The 21,233-nt window shown below is 39.8% G+C and overlaps 1 protein-coding gene across 4 annotated transcripts in view; it reads left to right on the top strand.

The window, feature by feature from the left end:
- The window catches only part of FBXO11 (F-box protein 11), an 83,865-nt gene that overhangs the window by 41,751 nt on the left and 20,881 nt on the right, over positions 1-21,233 (top strand). For 2 of the 4 annotated variants that reach the window (XM_084791910.1, XM_084791913.1), the window contains exons 2-7: positions 15,918-16,042; positions 16,164-16,245; positions 16,966-17,110; positions 18,796-18,925; positions 20,356-20,439; positions 20,676-20,808. In XM_084791910.1, the coding sequence (XP_084648036.1) occupies positions 15,918-16,042; positions 16,164-16,245; positions 16,966-17,110; positions 18,796-18,925; positions 20,356-20,439; positions 20,676-20,808 (699 nt within the window). Of the gene's footprint in view, positions 1-50; positions 124-15,917; positions 16,043-16,163; positions 16,246-16,965; positions 17,111-18,795; positions 18,926-20,355; positions 20,440-20,675; positions 20,809-21,233 lie in introns of those variants that run through there. The other 2 variants (XM_084791912.1, XM_084791911.1) reach the window with 2 other exon arrangements.

The following is a 21,233-nucleotide window of genomic DNA, read 5'->3' as shown; positions in this document are numbered from 1 at the left end:
AAAAGATCATTTTGCGTAGTAATTTCCAGGTGTGCCTGTCTTTTTCAGCAGACCTCTCCATGACTGTGTGTGAGTAGGTGCCCTCAGACTAGAGCATCTGGTCCTCCACAGCTAGAAACACAGGTGGGTGTGAGGGACGGAGCGTGGATGCTGGGGATGGACTTCAGTCCTCTGTAAGAACAGTACCCACCCTTAAGTGCTGTGCCCTTTCTCAGGCTCTGCTTTTATAGTCTTCAGAAAATAAATCTGTATGTACTTTTAAGTATGTAGACTTGGAAAGACTTGTACATAAGCTAACCGGCTTCAAGTGGTAGTGGCTTTTGAGTAAAGCAGATGAATTTGACCATTCAGAGTTTTTCCAGTCACTTCTGTGTCACTGTTAGATATTGTCTGTTGACTTCTGGTGTGGTAGTCAACTTAATTTTAATTCCCTGAAACCTTTTGGTTGATAGCTATAAATCCCGTCTTTAGTGTAATGATTACAGTCTTTTCATTGAAACACTGTCCTGCAAATGGACTAAGAAAGAAATTAGGGAAAGTACACCCTTCTCAATAGCCACAAATTATATAAAGTATCTTGGTGTAAGGCTAACCAAGCAAGTGAAAGACTTGTATGAAAAAAACTTAAAAGTCTCTAAAGAGGGAAATTGAAGAAGATAATCAAAAGATGGAGAGATCTCTCACGCTCATAGACCAGGAGAATCAACATAGTAAAAATGGCAATCTTACCAAAAGCAATTCTCATCAAAATCCCTGCACAGTTCTTTACAGACCTTGAAAGATCAGTTCTCAACTTCATATGGAAAAAACAAAAACCCAGAATAGGTAAAACAATCCTGTACAAGAAAAGAGTTTCTGGAGGACTCTCCATCCCAGATCTCAAGCTGTACCATGGAGCAGCAGTAATAAACACAGCCTGGTACTGGCGTAGAAATAGGCTGGTTGATCAGTGGAATCGAATTGAAGACCCAGAAATAAATCCACATACTTATGGACACAATTTTTGACAAAGAAGCCAAATCCATACAATGGAAAAAAGATAGCATCTTCAACTGGATGGCTGCATGTAGAAAAATGCAAATAGACCTATATTTGGCATCCTGCACAAAACTAAAGTACAAATGGATTCAAGACCTCAATATAAAACTAGACACACTACATCTGTTAGAAAAGAAAGTGGGGAAGAGCCTTGAACTCACTGGCACAGGAGACAACTTCCTGAACAGAACCGAACCCCTGTAGCTCATGCTCTAAGAGCAACAATGAATAAGTTGTTACTGAAAAGCTTCTGTAAGGCAAAGAACACTGTTAACAGAACAAAATGACAGCCCACAGACTAGGAAGAAATCTTTACCAATCCTACATCCGACAGAGGGCTAACATCCAAAATATATAAAGAACTCAAGAAATTATTATTTGTTTGTTTTGTTTTGTTTTTGTTTTTCAAGACAAGGTTTCTCTGTGTCGTCTTGGCTATCCTGGACTCATTTTGTGGACCAGGCTGGCCTCGAACTCCCAGTGGTCACCTGCCTCTGCCTCCCTAGTACAAACTCAAGAAATTAAACACCACCAAACCAAATAACCCAATTAAAAAAATGGGAGACAGAGCTAAACAGAATTCTCAACAGAGGAATATCAAATGGCTGAGAAACACTGAAAAAAAAAAACGCTCAACATCCCTAGTCATCAGGGAAATGCAAATCAAAACAATTCTGAGATTCCATCTTACGCCCATCAGAATGGCTAAGATCAAAAACTCAAGTGATAGCACATGCTGGTAAGGATGTGGAGAAAGGGGAACACTCCTCCATTGCTGGTGGGAGTGCAGACTTGTACACCAGCTTTGAAAACCAGTCTGGCGCTTTCTCAGAAAATTGGGAATAGGGTTACTTCAAGACTCAGCCATACCACTCCTGGGCATACACCCAAAAGATGCTCCACCGTACAAGGACATTTGCTCAACTATGTTCATAGCATCCTTATTCGTAATAACCAGAATCTGGAAACAACCTAGATGTCCCTCAGCCGAAGAATGGATGAAGAAACTCTGGTACATTTACACAGTGGAATACTATTCAGCTATTAAAAACAAGGAAATATTATAGCCAGGCGTGGTGGCGCACGCCTTTGATCCCAGCACTCGGGAGGAGGGAGGGGATGGCAGTTAGGATGTAGTGTGAATAGGTTATAACAAATAAAATACACATGTAAAAGAAAAAGATCAAAATGAAACAGACCTAGATGAAAGAGAGACTGCTAACTTAAGTTAGTCTATATTTACATGAATTCAAACTGCAGAGCAAGCAGATAACTTATATTGCTAATGTCACTACATAGGAATAGCTCTGAGACTTGAAAATCTATGCATAGACAATGCTTTTTGTTGGGTATGGAATCCTGTGCCTTATTTTTAGATGCCATTCTTCGCATGGTATGAATGAAGATGTACAGATGCCTTTTTTTCTGTTCATGCAAAGAGCAGAGAACCAGCCTTAATTGTTCTGTGCATCACACATATCTCATACTTTTATAATGTAGGGCTGTATAATGCTTGTTAGAAATTACATGTTTTTAGAACAAAAGAACCAGACACTGATGCTGGATCAGACCTGACAGGATTCATTCCTCTCCACATGCTGGACACTGATGTTCTGCATCCTTCATGTTCCAGCCCCTAGTGCTTCAGTTGCTGTTCCTCATCAGAACAGGACAGCTTCCAGGAAAGCCTCTGATCCCAGTTGGTCCAGCATTTCAGACTGTCCCACACAGGACTTCTATTAAGCCTGGAATTTCTTAACATTTAGAAGCTGAACCACAAATGTTATTCCTAGTTTAACCATTTCCCCAGTTGTATCTGTGCCCCTACAAAGGTATTATTTGTCCCAAATCAGCCGGAAGAAATCTTAAGAGAACGATGCCCCATTTCCTTTAAGGGGGCTTGGTTGCTTTCTTGGGATATGAATGTTTATTTTCATTGGGAATTGGTTATACGTTATTATTGGTCTCACTCACAGATTAAAAATGAGATGGGACTCGGGGATTTCTCTCTTTTCTCTTTCTTTCTTAGATAGTGAGATAGGGGTTGAAAAGAAAGAAGGGAAATATAGGAGTACATAGGGATGACAGGACGAAAAATAGATTAGTGAGTCTACTCAATTCGAGGCCTTAATTGTTATTCACAAACAAGGTTATTTTTAATTCATTGATACAGAACTTTGTATATTGATGCAAAACAAGTTTGATTTGATACATTGGTATAGAATTCAAATCAAGATTGTTCTTCACACATTAAATATATTTCTACTCTAATATGAGGTACTGTACCCATACAATTCAAGTATAATACAAGTTGATCAACTCATGATCATGTCAATTACTAGTCTATTTTCATATACACCGCAGGTTTAACAGATGGATATAATTCTATAGATAATGTAAAATAGTTAGATACGGTCTTCAAAAACATCAGAGACCTACAGAATATGGCATTTAGAAACATCTTTATGATTTTAAAGATCCTTTAACAATAAGATGGGTTAAATCCTGGCAACACCCATCCTACCTCAAAGACAATGATGATGAGCATCAAAGAACCTCCTTATGGAGATGGCTTCAAATGTGGCAAACCAACCAGTGGGCAAGATGTCCTCATTTCTGCCACGGACAGAATTCTGCCTAAAAGCTTGGACGAAATCAAGAGTAGATGGCTAATCTGCCAAGACAGGGTAGGCAAGTCCTCAGTAGTTGCTGCTTCACAAATATGTCTGCCAGATACAATGGGCCAGAAGGCTGAAGATGATGCTCCAACGTTATAGAGAGTTTTGGGTGACTGTCTAGGCAGCAAACTATCTCTGTTACTTTCTCATTTTAGAAGTTGCTAACTTGTACTTCCTGTTTACTCAGATAATTAATTTTACTCCTTCTCAAGTCTCTGATGGGGTTGAAAACTACATAGGTTAGTTTTACAATTAAGCTTAGTTGTTTAGGAGTTCAGATGTTTTTAGGTTTAGATAGATGTTTTTAGGTAGATAGAGATGAGATATGATATATACTGATTTACATTCAGAATTTTAGACACACCAAGATATAAAAGATGTTTTCTCCAAGGTTGCCAAAATACAAATAGGCAAAACACTGTGAATGTAACATTTATATAATTGCTAATTGTTTCGTGGTCCTTCTTGCATAATGTAGTTCATTGTATATATGCGTAATAATATAAATGTATATGTAAAATTAAAAACAATAATAAAAGAAAAAATAACAAACTCCCCAAAGTATACGCACATGAAAGTTCAATGCAATCTCACAACTTTCTAGCATATATTTTTATCTCACCTTGATCTTAATTAACAATTATAATTATAGCACATACGTGCAAGCAAATAAAAATATAAAGTTAACATATAAAGTAAAAATGAAATTTTTAAAAATTCAAGAAGAACAAGTCGGGCATAGTGGTATATGTCTGTCAACCCAGCCTTGAAGACTGGGGGATCTGTGATGCACATCAAGATTGTTTAACAAACAATGGGCAGGCTAGCAGTATCTTCCCTTGACGCACAACCCTCTGATGCAGTGTGATGAGACGCAGGCCACCTCTGTGGCTTTCTTTCTCTAATACCACACAACCAGTCTATCTACCCACCCGTATGAAAACAGCATGTAGGTGCAGGCTTGGATGGCCTGTGCTGTATCTGACTAGTACTCCTCTTCAGGAATACAAGGCAAGTACTATTTGAAAGCATCGTGACCCTGTGAAGGACCAGAGATGATTGGGAAACATTTCAACTACCCCAAAGCTTACGATTCCCAACTAAAGACACATCTGTGATTCGTCTGCTGAGAGGAAAAAGACAATAATGAAAATGGATTAAATCAAAATAATGACTACCTTGTATTTAATTATTTCAGCATTTTTCATTAGGTGTGACAACTATTTTGTAGATGTTAGGAATAAGTGAAATGGGTTGAAGATATATAGGCATCCCTGTATATATTTTATTATCTTTATAAATTGAAATACCCCAAAATAAAATAAAATTGATTGAAAAAAATCTTAATTAAAAAAAATTTTTTTTTGTACTCTTGTAAACTCTAGACATTCTCCGTACCATAGCACTGGTTATTGTAAGCTATATTTTTGTCAATGGTTGAGATACTACCTCTGTATTAAGTTCTGAAATTGCATTATCAAGGTTTAAGGATGTCTATGTTGGTAATGTGTGCAGCTGTTCAAGTTTTTCAGTGATTTGTGTGTGCATTGATAGAGATGTTGAAAATACACTTGTGTTCACCTTATTACGAATACGGATGTATTTAATACCTGTGTAATGCTGAGTATGTACCAGAGGTGTATTTTCTTCTCCAGTAGTATCTCTTGGGCACTCCAAAGACTCTTCCTAGTTATGATGATGCTCTGTTGTTGAATTTATTTCTCTGTGATGGGTGTTTGCCTGCATGTATGTCTTTGCACTGCTTGTGTGCCTGGAGCCCAGGAAAAGGCATAAGGACCAGAATTACAAGCATTTAGGAACTGCTTCATGAGTGCTGAAAATTGAACCCAGAGACCCGGAAGAGCAGCGAGCAGCTCCTGCTTTTGACCTCTAAGTCATTACTTCAGTCCTACTAGACTGTTTCTAAAATACCGTGTGTGGCTTTTACCCTATTATCTATTACTCTTGAAAGAAATTGTCTGAGTCCCCTCCAAAGGTAGAGCGGCTGCTCTTTATTTTGGAGCGTCTCTCCTCCCTTGCTTCTTTAAGGCAACTACATTACTTGATGGATACTGTCATCGTTTCTGTATCTACGCCTCTGTACTGCTGAAGTAAGTCTGTATGTCTAAAATATCTTTTTTCTACCTTCTCTTGTGTTGATAGTTTAATGTAGAGCCTGACTTCCTTTATGACTGACATTGTTTTGACATCACAATGATGGTTGTTCTTTGTTATATTTGTACTTTTACAATTAGAAGAAAAAAACCAATAACTGGCAACATTGTTGCCCTTTTTACAGCTTTATCACATGTCTTACATTGTTGGCTCTACAGCTTTACAAAACAGACTACTGGTAGTTAAAGGAGACAGTGTTTGTTTTTACCTGTAGTCCCTCAGCCCTTGTCAGTTAAGCGTTTAACTCTAAATTTTTGCTCTTTGAGACCTATCATGCTATGTATTTCATAGTCATTATTTCTGCCCCGTAGGATTTTTCAAATATTAGATGGTTTAATAATCAAAAAAAAAACATATTTTTTTACTTGGGATTTGAAATAAATTTGTATGCATTCTTATAACTTTCAGTGTCCCATCTCATTATGAAAATAGCTAATATTGAGATGTTGTCTTTATTAGGTACATAGTTAGCAATTATTAGCAGAATAGTTACTAAGGTAGATAACCATGACACATCTCCATTTTTAAAAATTTTAATATTAGTGTGTGCATGCGTGTGCATGGACAGGTGTGTGCAAGAGGGCACAACACCCTTCAGTTAGTTCTTGGGCCATGGGCTTTGTACATTAAGTGTGGGTTGTCAGCAGTAAGCACTTTACCTACTGAGCCAACTCGCTGGCCTGCTTACTTACCTCCATTTTGTGGATGAACTGAAAATTAGTTAAAGGAAGTTCAAGTTTAAAAATGAGGAGCTGAGGCCTGGAGAGATGCCTCAGTTGTTAAAGCACCTCACTGTGTAAGCATGAAGACCTGTGCTTAGATCTTCAGTATCCATGGAAATCAGCCAGGCCCAGCAGCATGTATCTGTAACTCCAGTATTGGGGAGGCAGAGACAGGGAGACCCCAGGGGCTTCCTGTCCAGCCAACGAGCTCCAAAGTCAATGAGAGGCACTATCAAAATGTTTTTGAAAATAATTCTAAAAAGGGTCGTAAGACCATTACCATATGTGCTCTATAAGTATGTATACATGTGTGCACACACACACACACGACTTTCTGAACAGATAGGGCTAATACCAAATTCTAAACGAAGGCTAATCTTAAAACGTCTATCTTTTTACATTGCACTGTATTACTGTAAGGATTGACTTTCTTTTACTAAGTGCAAGATCTAAGGAGCTACTCTCTGCCTCTTCTCCAAGTTCTGAGACTAAAGGAATGCACCCCAGGCCCAGTTTTGAATATAATTCTTAAAACTCAGGTGCAGTGTTGCACACCTGTTATCGCAACACTTGGGAGGCAGAGGCAGGAGGATCTTTGTAAGTTCAAGGCCAGCCTGGTCTACAAAGTAAATTTAGGACAGCCAGGACTACACAGCAAAACCCTTGTCTTGAAAAACAAAAACAAAAACAAAAACAAAAAAACAAGAAAAACCAAAAAAAAACCTAAATAAATAAATAAAAACAAAAACCCAATAACAACAAAAAACAAAAAGAAGGATGTGTGCCCATTGCATTGTATTTTTCTACAAGCCTCAAATACTAGTGGCACTAACTGTATTTAATGATATTTAATACAAACAGTTTGTATCTAACATATAGTGCCTTAGTTAGTAATTTAAGCTATAAAAGCATAGCTGGTCACAAATTTACTGTCCTCCTGCCTTATCCAAGTGCAGAAGATTCCAGGCCTGCGCTATGGTGATTGTCTTGTTAGGTGGGTTTTTGTTTTGTTTCATTTAGAAACATTACTAGACATTGTACTGTGGTTATAGGTAACTATAATACTATGGAAAAAGAACCGATTCTGCCTTTTCCTCATCTCCTTTCCTTCTTACAATAACACAGTTGTCTTAAGTGACAACTGAGCAGAGCTTGCGTATAAGCTTGCGCCTGGTCCTGAGGAGGCCAAAAGGAGGAAGTGGAGTTAGAGATGCCAGGGAGCTGCCATGTGGGTTCTGGGAAGCGCATTTGGGTCCACTGCAAGAGCAAGCACTCTTAACCGCCGAGCGGTCTCCAGCCTGCAGTGAACTATTCAACCCTTGCAAGAATAAAGTAAGAGCTGGACACATGGCTCAGTGGCCAGGAGCATTTGCTGCTTGTGCAGAGGATGTGAGGTCTGCACCTAGCAACCGCATCCTTCATAGTCACCTGTACCGCCAGTGTTAGGAAACCCACCACCCTTTTTGGCCTCAGTAGGTAAGTACATTTCAAACAGACCCCGTGACATATATACCTTTGATACTATTAAAAGAAGTAAAATATCCGGATTCCCAGCTTGCGCCTCATGATTTCCTGGTCTTAGTTATTCTTTCTCCAGTAAGTGTAAACCAGTAAGAACACATTTTTAGAAGCTTCTAAATTTCATGTGAAAATAAAATTAGGAACGGGCTAAACTTTTTTTCTAAGCTGTGTGCATTTATGCTCCCATTTATACTTTGGTGATAACTCACATGTGCCTTGTTACAGCCCTTGCCGTGTGCTCTTAGTTGTTTATTACGTGCCTTATTCTCCTGCAGCAATCGGCCCTGTGGTGGAATTTTTAGAATTTATTTACAGTGAAGGTTACAGGAGAAGGTGATCAGCATTTAATAGATTTCTGCAAATCCTAGTTTAGTCTAAAGTTAACTGTTAAGTGTTGGTTTGGGGCAATGGTCATTCTGATGATAAATTTGCTACTCTGTTCTCATCACTTTCTACACAGATAAAAAAACTGCTTTTTAATTCACTTGTTAACTAGTTAATCTTGGATTGAACTTGGAAATAAATAAAACTTACACATGTTGCTTGATGTGGTGGCTTATGCCTTTAATCTCAGAGAAAAACCCTGTTTCAGAAAGCAAAAGAGAGATTTTATTTTTCAAGTTAAGCAGAAATATTCTATTTCTTACTATAATGCAGTTTTCTCATGAATTGGATGACACATCAAACATAAAACACCAACACTGTGCTATGTATAAATAGTGAGGCCAGCCTATGCTTTCTGACCCTCCACTCACTCTGTACTGTATATTCAGATTAACAAAATTACTCCTTTTAAAAAAGAAGTAGCAGCTTATTTTGTAAGACCACACTGGCTCTGCTTCCTGAGAGCTGGGATTGAGGGCGTGCCTGTGCCTGTGCGGCTTGAGTTCTTGGGAGGTGAATGCACTATGGCCGACTGCTCTGCACCGTGCGTGACACAGCCATTCATTTACTCTTCACCCATTTGGCAAATACTTGTTAGCCATGCTAGGCAGTTTAGAAAAAAGTTGTAAATATCTTCAGTAATTGGGCTTTTGATAGTAATAATGTCAAAGATTAGGCTTCTCGAAGTTGTTACAGAGTAGCCAAAGTGTGTATGTTTATCTTTGTTGTTGTTGTTGAAGGATTAAGTTATTCTCTGCAGCTGGGTGATTGTTAAAATTCAGCAGACATGTGTACCTGTTTATATAAATACATCACTGCAGGGTGGTATGTACATTGTACTTACTGAGTGGTTAAATTTTGAAAAATTGCAACATAAGTATAACTGATTGCACATGGTATAGTAGGTCAAATCTTTTTAAAAGCAAATTTAAAATGCTTACTTTTGGATTCTCTATCTTAAAATACCTCTGTTTTGGGTTTTAAAAATTAAGTTAAAGAATATTTAAGATAAGTGTTCTCTTTATTTCTTTTTATTCTTGAATATTTTTATTTGGAAAGAGGCTGTGGTGGTTCCTAACTGTGTTAGAAACAGTTGTCAAGTAGTAGTCCTTTGCACTGTAAGACTTGGAGCTGTTTCTAAACACACAGTTGTTACTAGCACAGACGTGACTGTTTCCAGTCTGATTTGTGTCTCTGGTAAGTAATGTGGAATAGAGTCTTGGTACGTGGTGGGGATAATTTCTGTAAGTTTCCATAAACTGTGTTCTGCAAACCTTTGAAATGGTTACAAATATGTATAAAACTAAGGTATTCTAGCCTCAGGCTGGATCAATGCCAGATTGTCCTTTGTATCCTAATGCATTTTCATTGCTACTTAAAGACAAAGTCTTTAAATATTTTCTTCTTTAAATATTTTCTTTTAAATTAAAAAACCTGTTTATTTTCTTAAGGCCTTCCTTACCCAGTGCTTCCAGTGCATAGTGAAAATTGCAGTATATATATGTATAGTATTTGAAGTAAAGTCTAGAAATAAATTTTGATTACATTTGTATGCATGTATTATATAAATGTATATATAGCTTTCTGTTAAATTGCATATTAACTTGTTGCTATTCTTGCTGTTGAGACTGTGTGTGTGTGTGTGTGTGTGTGTGTGTGTGTGTGTGTGTGTTTTGGTTACATAGTAAAGCCCTAATTGAGTTAGTCAATCTGTATTTGGCAGCTACCATGGGTTCTTGGCTTTATGTATTGTTTTCCTTATTTATATAATTCATATTTTTATTATTTGCATGCCAAATCTATTTTGGGGTATATTTCTCTATAATTTTAGGAAGGAACAAAAAAATAGTGTTTGAAAAAATTATAAATTTGGAGGTAGGAAAGGTTAAGTCAGTTTCTCTCTTTTTGTTTCTTGAGTAAAGATCATCATACTTCTCGTCAGTTATAGGAATTAAGCAATTCTCTACAGGGAGGAGTCAGTGTTTACTAAGTCTTTATTAGGCACTGAACTGAAACTGTCAAGAAGAATATAAAAGGAGGCCTTTCCCTCAGGGCTATAATTCTGTTAAAAATATCACATAGCAAAGGTAACACCACTTAAGGCAACTGCCTTAGTGACTGTTCTGTTACTGTGAAGAGACTCCATGACCAAGGCATTCTTATGAAAGAAAGCGTATGATTGGGGCTTGCTTGTAGCTACAGAGGTGTAACCCATGATCAGCATGGAGGGGAGCATGGCAGCAGGAAGGTGTGGGCTGGAGAAGCAGCGGAGAGTGACACACTTCCTCCAACAAGATCCACCTCCTACTCCTCCTAATCCTATCAAAGAGGTCCTCTCCCTGCTGACTGGACAGCCCAGTGTATGAATGAGCCTATGGTGGTCATCTTAGTCACACCACTGCAGTCAGGAATGTGCGGTGCATGCTCACTTCTTCAAAGACAAAACAGAGCGAGCATTGGTGGCTGGAAAACCTCTCCTGTGCTTCTCGTGGGTCTTTAATTCTTGCTGTGCTGATAGTAGACGGTGGGTGTCTGCATCATGAGCAGGTGGAAGAAGGAGGGAGTTTATATAGAGTAACAAATTTGATACTGTAGTTTTGAGTGTTTAGAAAGTTACTGTCACTGAGCATGGTGGTATACGCCTTTAATCCCAGCGCTCAAGGAGGCAGAGGCATGAGGATTGCTGTGAGTTCGAGGCCAGTCTGGTCTAGGACAGCCAAAGCTACACAGAGAAACCCTGTTTTAAAAAAACCAAAAATACTGTCAGCATGGTTAAATTAAGCTGACAAAAATACCATTCCAGTGTGTGCATATACTACAAATGTAGCAGAATGAAATAACAGAATTGTAGCTAAAACCCTAAGGAAGAAAAAAGTCAGGGATGCTAGAAATGAGAGAAATCAAGTCAGTGAGAAGGAGATAAAGCAAGGGGCTTTCGTGGTCCTACTTATCTATGGCATGAGTCTCAGGTAGAGATTTAATATGCACATGGGGACAAGAAGTGTGGCGTTGAGGGCTGAAGAGATGGCTTAGTGGTTAGGAATACTTGTTCCTGTTGAAGAGGACCTGGGTTCAGTTCCAAGCTCACAGCCATCTCCAGCTCCATGGCATTCAAAGCCTACTTCTGACTTGACAGACACCAGACATGCACTCGGCACACATTTATGGAAGCAAAACACTCATACACTTAAGATGTATTAACAACAATAACAACAACAAAAATGACATTGGGACTTCTCAAAACAGCTTCGACAGAGCCAGATATGTGGCTTAGATAGAAATTGAAAATGTCCCTAATTGTGAATAGTGACTAGAAAAAGTAGCGGCTAGTCAAACACTCAGGCAAAAAAACTGAGTTGTAGAACAATCTTAAAAATAATGTATAATGCTTATGAAGTAATTAGGAGAGATGCTCGTGGGTAAATAAAGGACTCTGTGCACAAGCCTGACAGGAGTCAGCTGCAGGAATAACGGGGGAAGGGACAACTCTGAAAGCTAGTCCGCAGGCACACGTACAGTAAGGAAAAAATAAAAGACACGTATTTCTAAAGTTAAGGAAGGAAATACAGTATGATTCTGTAAGAAGGCAGGCTAAGCAGGCCAGTAAGCAACACTCCTCCAAGGCCTCTGCCTCAGCTCCTGCCTCCAGGTTCCTGTCCTGACTTCCTTCAACGATGTAAAAGTGTAAGCCAAACAGGCCTTTTCCTCCTCAACTTGATTTTTGGTCATAGTGTTTCATTGCAGCAGTAGAAACTCTCAGTAAGAAACTAAATAGAGTTCTTGCCTAATGCACTCAAGTTTAAAATACAAAAGACTGTACATGTTCTTTTTAGACAGATAAACATTTGTAAAAATAACCTTGTGTTAAAGCACAAAGGATGACTCTACAAATACCGAAGTATGTCACCTGGGTTGTATTCTCTGACTGTAGTGCAGAACCTAGATGTCAAAGCTTCTGATTATGTCTCCCAGAGGAGCTTCACATTCTTGATCTCCCAGCCTTAGCCTTCTGCATGTTGGGCCAATAAGCATGTGCCCTGACACCCAGCTAAGAGCAATGTTTAAATGAAATAACAGCTAAACTTTAAGCTAATTTTGCTGTTGTGCCTCAGGCGTCTATTCTTTTTGTTGTTGTTGTTTTGTTTTGTTTTTTTTCTTCGAGACAGGGTTTCCATGTGTAGCCTTGGCTGTCCTGGACTCGCTTTGTAGACCAGGCTGGCCTCGAACTCACAGAGATCCAGCACCTGCCTCTGCCTCCCAAGTGCTGGGATTAAAGGCATGCGCCACCACCGCCCAGCTCAGGCGGCTGTTCTTTCTTGAGGAAAGATAAAGTTTTCTGATTTCTCTTTTAGTTACACTGGGGATGCTTGCTATTCAGTGGCTACGTCTATTAATTCATTAAGCAATTGCAAAGCAGTGATCTGAAGTTTTATTATTTTCTTCTGGAGCTTGTGTCTATAGGGAGCTGTTTCCTGTCTATTGGTTATCTGATAGTTTCATTTAAGCCTGGAAGAAAAAACTTTTCATTTTATGAGTTTGAGTAGTTTGTCTGCATGTACATCTGTACACCGCATGCATAGTGCCTGAGGAGATCGGAAGAACGTGTCATCACCTGGAGCTAGAGTTGTGGACCATTGTGTAGGTGCTAGAAATTGAACCTGCGTCATCTGGAAGAGCAGCCATTGAGCCATCTCTCCAGTCTCCAGTCCTACTTTATCCTTAGCCAATAAGAGCCTCTTCACGTTGACTCCCTATCCTATGCAGAGTTTGTATGTCCCCTAAACAAATCCCATATGTAGATATATGTACAGGGTTCATTTGTTTGATTGTTTTGTAATTGTTTTGTCTGTGTTTCACGGTTTGGGGCATTCTTACTTACTAAGCTTTAATTCCCAGGTCTGGTTTGTACACTAACCTGTATTGGAAGTAGTTCTTCATCACTGTACAGAATTGCTTTACATTTTGTAACAGTCACACAATAGCTGATTTTGGTGGTTGTCCTGAAGTAGGATGGCTCCTGTCATGAACGTCTTGGTACAAAGTAATCCTTTGCCACATGTGTGAGGATGGCTGAAGGAACAGTTGTCAGAAATGGGACAGCTAAATAACAGCTTGCCACATAGCCTTTCAAAAAGCAATGAAAAGCCTGTTTTTTTCTTCCTTCTTTCTTCCTCTGTGTAGCTCTGTCTGTCCTGGAATCATAGACTAGGCTGGCCTTGACCTCAGAGATCGTCCTGCCTGTGCCTCTGCCCCTCACGTGCTGGGATTACAGCCAGGCATTCTTTCCTCTCTTTAGTGATACTAGTTTGTAAGTAATCTTTTGGATCTTGGATAACGTGGTAGATAAAAATTATCTCAATGTCGTTTTTATCTGTATTTCCTTAATTTGGAACTTTGTGTCCACATCTTTTGTTATGTATACCACAGCTAGCCTGTTGATGAAATGCTGAGTTGTGAGCAGGTTGCCCCTTTGTAATGTATTATAGTCACCCCCCCCACACACACACACACCATTGTTGTTGTTTTGCCTGATGGTATTTATGTTTCAAGAATTTATGCTGGGGCTGGAGAGAGGGCTCAGTGGTTAAGAGCACTGACTGCTCTTCCGGAGGTCCTGAGTTCAGTTCCCAGCAGCCACACGGTGGCTCACAGCCATCTAGAATGTGATCTGATGCCTCCTTCTGCCCTCCAGGCACACAAGTTCTGTACAGGCGGAGCACTGTATGCATAATAAAATAAATCTTTTTTTTAAAAAAAGAATTTATACTATTGAAGTTTTCAAGAATTTTTAAAAATCCAAACTAAGAGAATTAGCAGCACAGAGGCCCCCAGTCGCCTGTTTACACCCTAGCACCTGAGTGTGTGTGTGTGTGTGTGTGTGTGTGTGTGTGTGTGTGTGCGCGCGCGCGCGCGCGCGCCCTACAAACAAGACTGTGTCCTAAAGAACCACGAGGTCAGCTAACACACCATCTTCCACTCCAGGTCTCCATGTTTCACTGACTGGGGTAGGGTGGCTAAGTGTTGTTTTCACAGGAACCACAGGTTGCACTTAGTTGCCCTCGCTCTTCAAATCCTACAGGACAATTTGTGTGCTCCAACAGTTTCGTTTAATGCTTCATAATTGGATTCACATTGTCCATCTTCATCCGGAACGTCATAGAAATTCTATTGTGTACTGTCAGGAGGTGCAGTTTCAGTTTGTCTTTCTAGTGTTAACTTTGAGCTCTTACTATAGTTGGCATTTACTCTGTCTCTTCATCTGTGGATAGATAACTTTAAGTACCTTACTTGTCACAGTTTTTAGTGTATTTATGGATTATACCTTTGTTTTGGTTATTTTGATGCTTGAGCACCATTTTGTCTTTTCAAGCTCATTTTCACCTTTTTTTTTTTAAGTACTTTATTTCTGCCACAAGATATTTTAGGCTTATTTTGTACTTTCCTGCCCTAGCCCTGGGATCTCCCATTTCTCCAACAGCTATGAAAATTTCCTTTTACAGAAGATGCTGTTTGGAAGCAAGACTCAGCTGCTAGTCATGTTTGTTACTTTGGGAAGCTTTATGTTAGCAGCTATGGGAAGAGCGGAGGATAATACGCACATTTTCCCTGAACATCTAGATATTTACATCTGTATTTCTGTACCTGTGGTTGAAAATCATTAGTTCACACCTTAGACCTTTTTAATTTTTTCCGTTTTTCGACACAAGGTTTCTCTGTAGCCTCGGCTGTCCTGGACTTAATATGTAGACTAGGCTGGCCTCGAACTCAAACCAATCTCGCCTGCCTCTGCTGGGATTGAAGGCGTGTGCTACCCTTAATTCCAGCCTCAACATCAAAGAGCTTGCCTATGCTTTCTGTTTTTATATTTGCAGCTATTCCATTATGCTGTGTGTTCACTTCTTTGGCCGTCATTTACTCTGTCTTCCATGTAATCCATCTCTGCCATCACCTCAGCTGTTTGAGACTCTTCCTGTTCTGCCTAAGCGGCACCCTTTCCCCTCCCTGTTGCCGATTTTTTTTTTCCATGCTCTTAGCCTTTAGTACAGTGTATCAGAACACCCTCTGTGGATACCCATGTCAGCCTAGTTGGGGCCTCCTACACAGAACTCAACTGCCCCTCTTCATAGGTGATGCCCCCACTTTGTTTTGCAGTAGCACCCCTTGCTGGTCTGGTCCCCTGCCTCACTCTCCTCGGTCTTCCTCCTCTCCTTAGCTAGACATCTCTTCAATTTTTTTCCTTTTTAAAATGTCTAACGAGCTGTATAACATACCTAGCATCTGTCAGATAGCCATCCAATTGGCTGGAATTCCATACAAAAATTCTGTTGCTCCTTTCTCTTGTCAAATTTGAGATTTTTATTAAACAGATGGATACCACTTTTCTTTTTATCTTTTGCAGATGATGTTCCTGCAGATATGGTCGCAGAAGAATCAGGTCCTGGTGCACAAAATAGTCCATACCAACTTCGTAGAAAAACTCTTTTGCCAAAAAGAACAGCGTGCCCTACGAAGAGCAGTATGGAGGTTAGTTATTTGTAACTGTTTTTATAATGAAAGAATTTGGGGGAGAGGGGGCCACAGTTTTTGAAAATTATTACAGACAGTAGAAATACTTGACTGATAAGTTTTCGTTTTGGTTTTGCAGGGTGCCTCAACTTCAACTACAGAAAACTTTGGTCATCGAGCAAAGCGTGCAAGAGTGTCCGGAAAGTCACAAGATCTATCAGGTATTTTGAATGGGAATCTAAGAAGAAAAGCAAAATGAGTTTTAAAAGTTTATATTTGAGCCCAGACATTGCTAGTACATGCTTTAACCCCAACATTCAGGAAGCAGAGGCAAGTAGATCTCTGAGCTAAGGTCATCTTGGTCTAGAGAGTTCCAGGACAGCCAGGGCTACATACAAACCTGTGGTCGTGGTGGTGGTGATGATGATGATGATGATGATGATGATGATGATGATGATGATAAATGTCTAAATAAGTCAGAAGAGGGCCTCGAATTTTCTGGAGCTGGATTTACAAGAGGTTATGAGCGTCAGGTTATGGGTGCTGAAAACCATACATGGGTCCTCTGCAAGAGCAGTGCAGACCCTTCGATGCTGAGCCATCCCTCTAGCCCCTTTGTTATTTTTATACAAACTTTTTTTTTTTTTAACAGCCAGGCAAAGTGGTACAGCATAACTTCAGCTACCTCAGAGACTAAAGGGGTGTGCAGGGGTCAGGGCTGAAAAGATAAGTGCCTGCCTAGGTTATAGAGTGAGTTCAAGACCAGCGTGTGTCTGTGTGTCTGTGTGTCTGTGTGTCTGTGTGTACATATGTAAGATAAAAGGAAAAAAATTGTCATTAAAAGCACAAGCTATTTGTTAGACAAAATAATTTCTTTAGTGAGGAGGAAGTCACTGCTTGATAAATCAATTGTTTACGTTCTGTTTGATAATCTCTTTTAGCAGCACCTGCTGAACAGTATCTTCAGGAAAAACTGCCAGATGAAGTAGTTTTAAAAATCTTCTCTTATTTGCTGGAACAGGATCTTTGTAGAGCTGCTTGTGTGTGTAAACGCTTCAGTGAACTTGCTAATGATCCAATTTTGTGGTGAGTAAAAAGTCGCTCCTTGTTATCTTGAAATATGGTATGTGGTTTCTAAAATGCCAGGTAGGGAAGTTGAAGTGTGAATTTCTAGTTACAATTAAATAATTAAAAGAAAATTAAAATATGTATAAATTCTGTTACCTGATTATCATAAATATAAAGGACTTGTCAATCCAAGAAATACTTATAAACCAGTAAATGATGTTATTTCTGCTATTTACAAGTTCATAACAACTGAGTGGTTTTGGAGGAAATGTTTTATTTCTGGAGTTAGGTGAAGTGTTGCAGACTGAATCTTGTGTAGCGTAAGCTGGCCTCAGAGTGACTGCAGCTAGGGATGTTGAACTCCGGCTTCTCCTGCCCCAGCCTGGCTGCTGGTGTGCACCACCACACCCACCACGTGTCCTTTCTTTGTTTGTTTCCTTCAAGACTGGGTTTCTCTATGTAGCCTTGGTTGTCCTGGAACTCTCTTTGTAGACCAGGCTGGCCTGGAACTCAGAGCGATCTGCAGTCTGCCTGTCTCTGCCTCCGCAGTGCTAAGATCAAAGGCATGTGCCACCATGCCCAGCAACTCATTTCATTTTTACCTTTTTTTTTTTTTTAAAGCAGAGTTGGGGTTTAACAGAGCTATTTCAGTACAGACTTAAGTGTCAGGATGAAGAAGGTGCTCAGAAGACAGCGGCGCACACAGGTGCATGGGTGTGGGCTCTCAGAGAACCACCAGCTGAAGTAAGACACCAGGTGCTGGCGCAGGCTGCTCCAGGGAGCCCTGCTTCACGTTTACAAGCTGAGCTGGTTGGGTATGGTAGTGCACACCTTTAATCCAGTTCCCGCAGGGGCAGGCAGAGCCTCGAGGCCGTCCTGGGCTACATAGTGAGGCCCTGCCTCAAAATAAAAACAAAACAAAAGGAAAAAAAAATCATTCAAGTTAATTTTAAAATAAGACCTTAAATCTAGTAGCTCAGTGAATATATATGCTGTACATGCATATTCCCTTTGGCCCAGTCATTCTGCTTATGAAAATGTTTTCACTCTTTGCAGTTTTTCATAACAGCATGTAGTTAGTAAGTAGGGGAATTGAAGATAACCCGAGGGGAGGCTAGAAGGGGCAGGCAGTCACTGCTCGCACAGAGGCTTGGTTGGGTTTCCAGCACCACGTGGCTGCTTCTGTACACATATGGGCACATACAAAACTCATGTAAATAAATACACATGCAAACAAGGCTTTCTACAAAGAAAGAGGTAGGCACACTGTGCAATGTCCAGTTAAAAGACTGAGCTGTCTCTGCTAACAGTAACTTTTACACAAAAAGTTGGGTTGTCGCAGTGGCAGGTGGATCTTTGTTATTTCAAGGCTAGCCTAGTCTACAGGATGAGTTCTAGGACAGCCATGACTGCATGATGAGACTCTGTCTGCAAGGGAGAAAAAGAAGGTACTTTGTCTGCACAGTTGTGCGTCTCTGTGGTCCCAGCTACTCAGAAGGGCAAGGCTGTCTTGGGCCCAGGAGTTTGGAGCCAACCTGGACAACACAGACGACCCTGTACCATCAGTACCTTCCAAGGAAATAATGGTTAATTAATTTCTGTATTTTGGTATTTAATTTGGCTGTCGTTCAGATAACTTAATATTTTATTAATCTAGATGATATTTTATACGGAAATCTTTAATTCTTCTCTTCCCCCCTCAGGAAACGATTATATATGGAAGTATTTGAGTATACCCGCCCTATGATGCATCCTGAACCTGGTAAATTTTACCAGATTAATCCAGAAGAATATGAACATCCAAATCCATGGAAAGAGAGTTTCCAGCAGTTGGTATGCAATACAGAAAATACAGATTTATGTATTTCTAAATACATTTCTTTATAAAAAATAAAAATGAATACATCCAGAGCTAGAGAGGTGGTTTGGTGGTGAAGAGCATGTATTACTCTTCTAAAGGACCTAAGTCTGGCTCACAGCACTCAGGTGGGCAGCCTCAGCTTCCTGTAACTCCAGCTCCAGGGGACCCAGTGCCCTTCCTCTTCTGGCCTTTGTCCAACTGCACTAACACATATAGGCCCACACACAACTAGACATAATTTAAAGCTTTTAGTTAAACAGGTTATAATCCAAGAATAGATTATAAACTGGACAAAGTGCCATACACCTGGAATCCCAGCACTCAGGGTTCAGGAAGATCACAAGTTGAAGGCCAGCCCCTGGAACATGGTAGGACTGTCTCAAGGGAAAGACAGTGTCAGTAGCCAGGGAGCATTAGCACCTTGAACAGTTCAGACTCCAATGGATCTTTTTAAATTTGTACATAAGCTTGTAGGTTTTAGGAATTTAAATTTTCCACCTATAGCTTATGTCTCTTTTTTTAGATTAGGTCTCACTATGTATTCCTGGCTATCTTAAAACTCTCAAAGATTGGGCTGGGCAGATGGCTCAGCAGTTAAGACCACCATCTGCTCTTCCAGAGGTCCTGAGTTCAATTCCCAGCAATCACATGGTGGCTCACAACCATCTATAATGAGATCTGGTGCCCTCTTCTGGTATACAGGCAGAACACTGTATATGTAATAAATAAATCTTTAAAAATTAGTTTAAACAAACAAACCTCTCAAAGAACAAACTTTCTCTCCCTCCGCTTGTGCTGGCATTAAAGACATACGCCAGCACAGTGAGCACCTCTGTAATCCAAGCACTCAGGGAAGCAGAGACAGGCAGGTCTCAGAGTTCAAGGCCAGCCTGGCCTATAAAGCACATTTAGGACAGCCAAGCTACCCAGAGAAACTCTGCCTTGAAAAGCAGAAACAAAACCAAAGACACACCATCCCCTTTATAATTTAATTTTCTTATAGTCCATCAATTTTGATTGGTTCTCAGCTAGGGGCAAATTTGCTTTCTCAAATGTCAGGGAACATTTGGCAGTCCTGCGACACTTTCTGTTTGCCAAAGCAGAAGAGGGCGCTTACTTTGAGTACCAAGTGTGGCAGCAACCACAGGTCCTGCTGACCGCCCTCCACTTCATGGGGCAGCCCCCGTGTGAAAGCATTACGCAGCCAAAGTGAGAGTAGTTAGTGGGGAAATTGAGGCCAGCCTGTCTTACTGGGAGGAGTGAGTAGATTCTCTTCATGTGCTAGATGACTGAAAATTAGTTGGGGCAGTTGTGAACTGCTTTATAGTTAATAAATGTTACACTGCGGTACAGTGTTTGTATGACGGTAGACAACGTTCTGTCTTGTTTTTTGACATCATAGTATAAAGGAGCACACGTAAAGCCGGGATTTGCTGAGCATTTCTATAGTAACCCTGCAAGATACAAAGGAAGAGAAAATATGTTGGTAAGTTTGCTTTTATTTTTTAATTGGCATATGGGTTTTGTTATAACATTTTCAAATAAAACATTTCACTGACATCCCCTTTTCTCCCTTTTCATTATTATGTGATGTTTGTTCTGTACGATTATGGCTACACCTAATCTTGCCATTTGTATTTTTATGACTTTAGGTAGTAACCTTTCTGTTCTGTATGACAGTGACTGTTCAGTACTGACACTTTTGTTTTGTTTTTTTCCTAGTATTATGATACTATAGAAGATGCCCTTGGTGGAGTACAGGAAGCACATTTTGATGGGCTTATCTTTGTTCATTCTGGAATATACACTGATGAATGGATATACATTGAATCTCCAATCACTATGATTGGTGCAGGTATTTTGAAACTCATATTGTTAGAATTTTAGCATTTTATTCGTATTATCTCATTTACATATTGGGGCTATTTTTAGTGCTAGTGACTTAAAATCCAATTGGACTCTGATCAGAAAGCACAGCAGTGGAAATTTTTTGAACACTTTTTCTGTGTGAGGAAAACAAAAGCAGAAAAGGTTAGAGTTACAGATGTATGTGAATTTTGTTATCCCTGGTTCCTCCATTTGCCGTCAGTTACTCATTTAAAGAGAAAAATAGTTATTTTTCCCTTGAAAACAAGCATGTTGGTTTGTTTTTGTGTTGCTGGGGCTCAAATCTCGAGCCTTGTATCCACTTAGTCTACAAGCCTTCTGCACAGCACTATGGCTTACGGTTTTCATGCTGTGGTGCTCTTGTTTTTTGGATTTGTTTATTTCATGTGCTCC

The sequence above is a fragment of the Acomys minous genome (assembly GCF_964271855.1).
Source record: "Acomys minous genome assembly, chromosome: 8".
Taxonomy (NCBI): Eukaryota; Metazoa; Chordata; class Mammalia; order Rodentia; family Muridae; genus Acomys; species Acomys minous.
The sequence above is the reverse complement of the archived record's forward strand: the minus strand, read 5'-3'. Positions and strand labels throughout refer to the sequence as shown.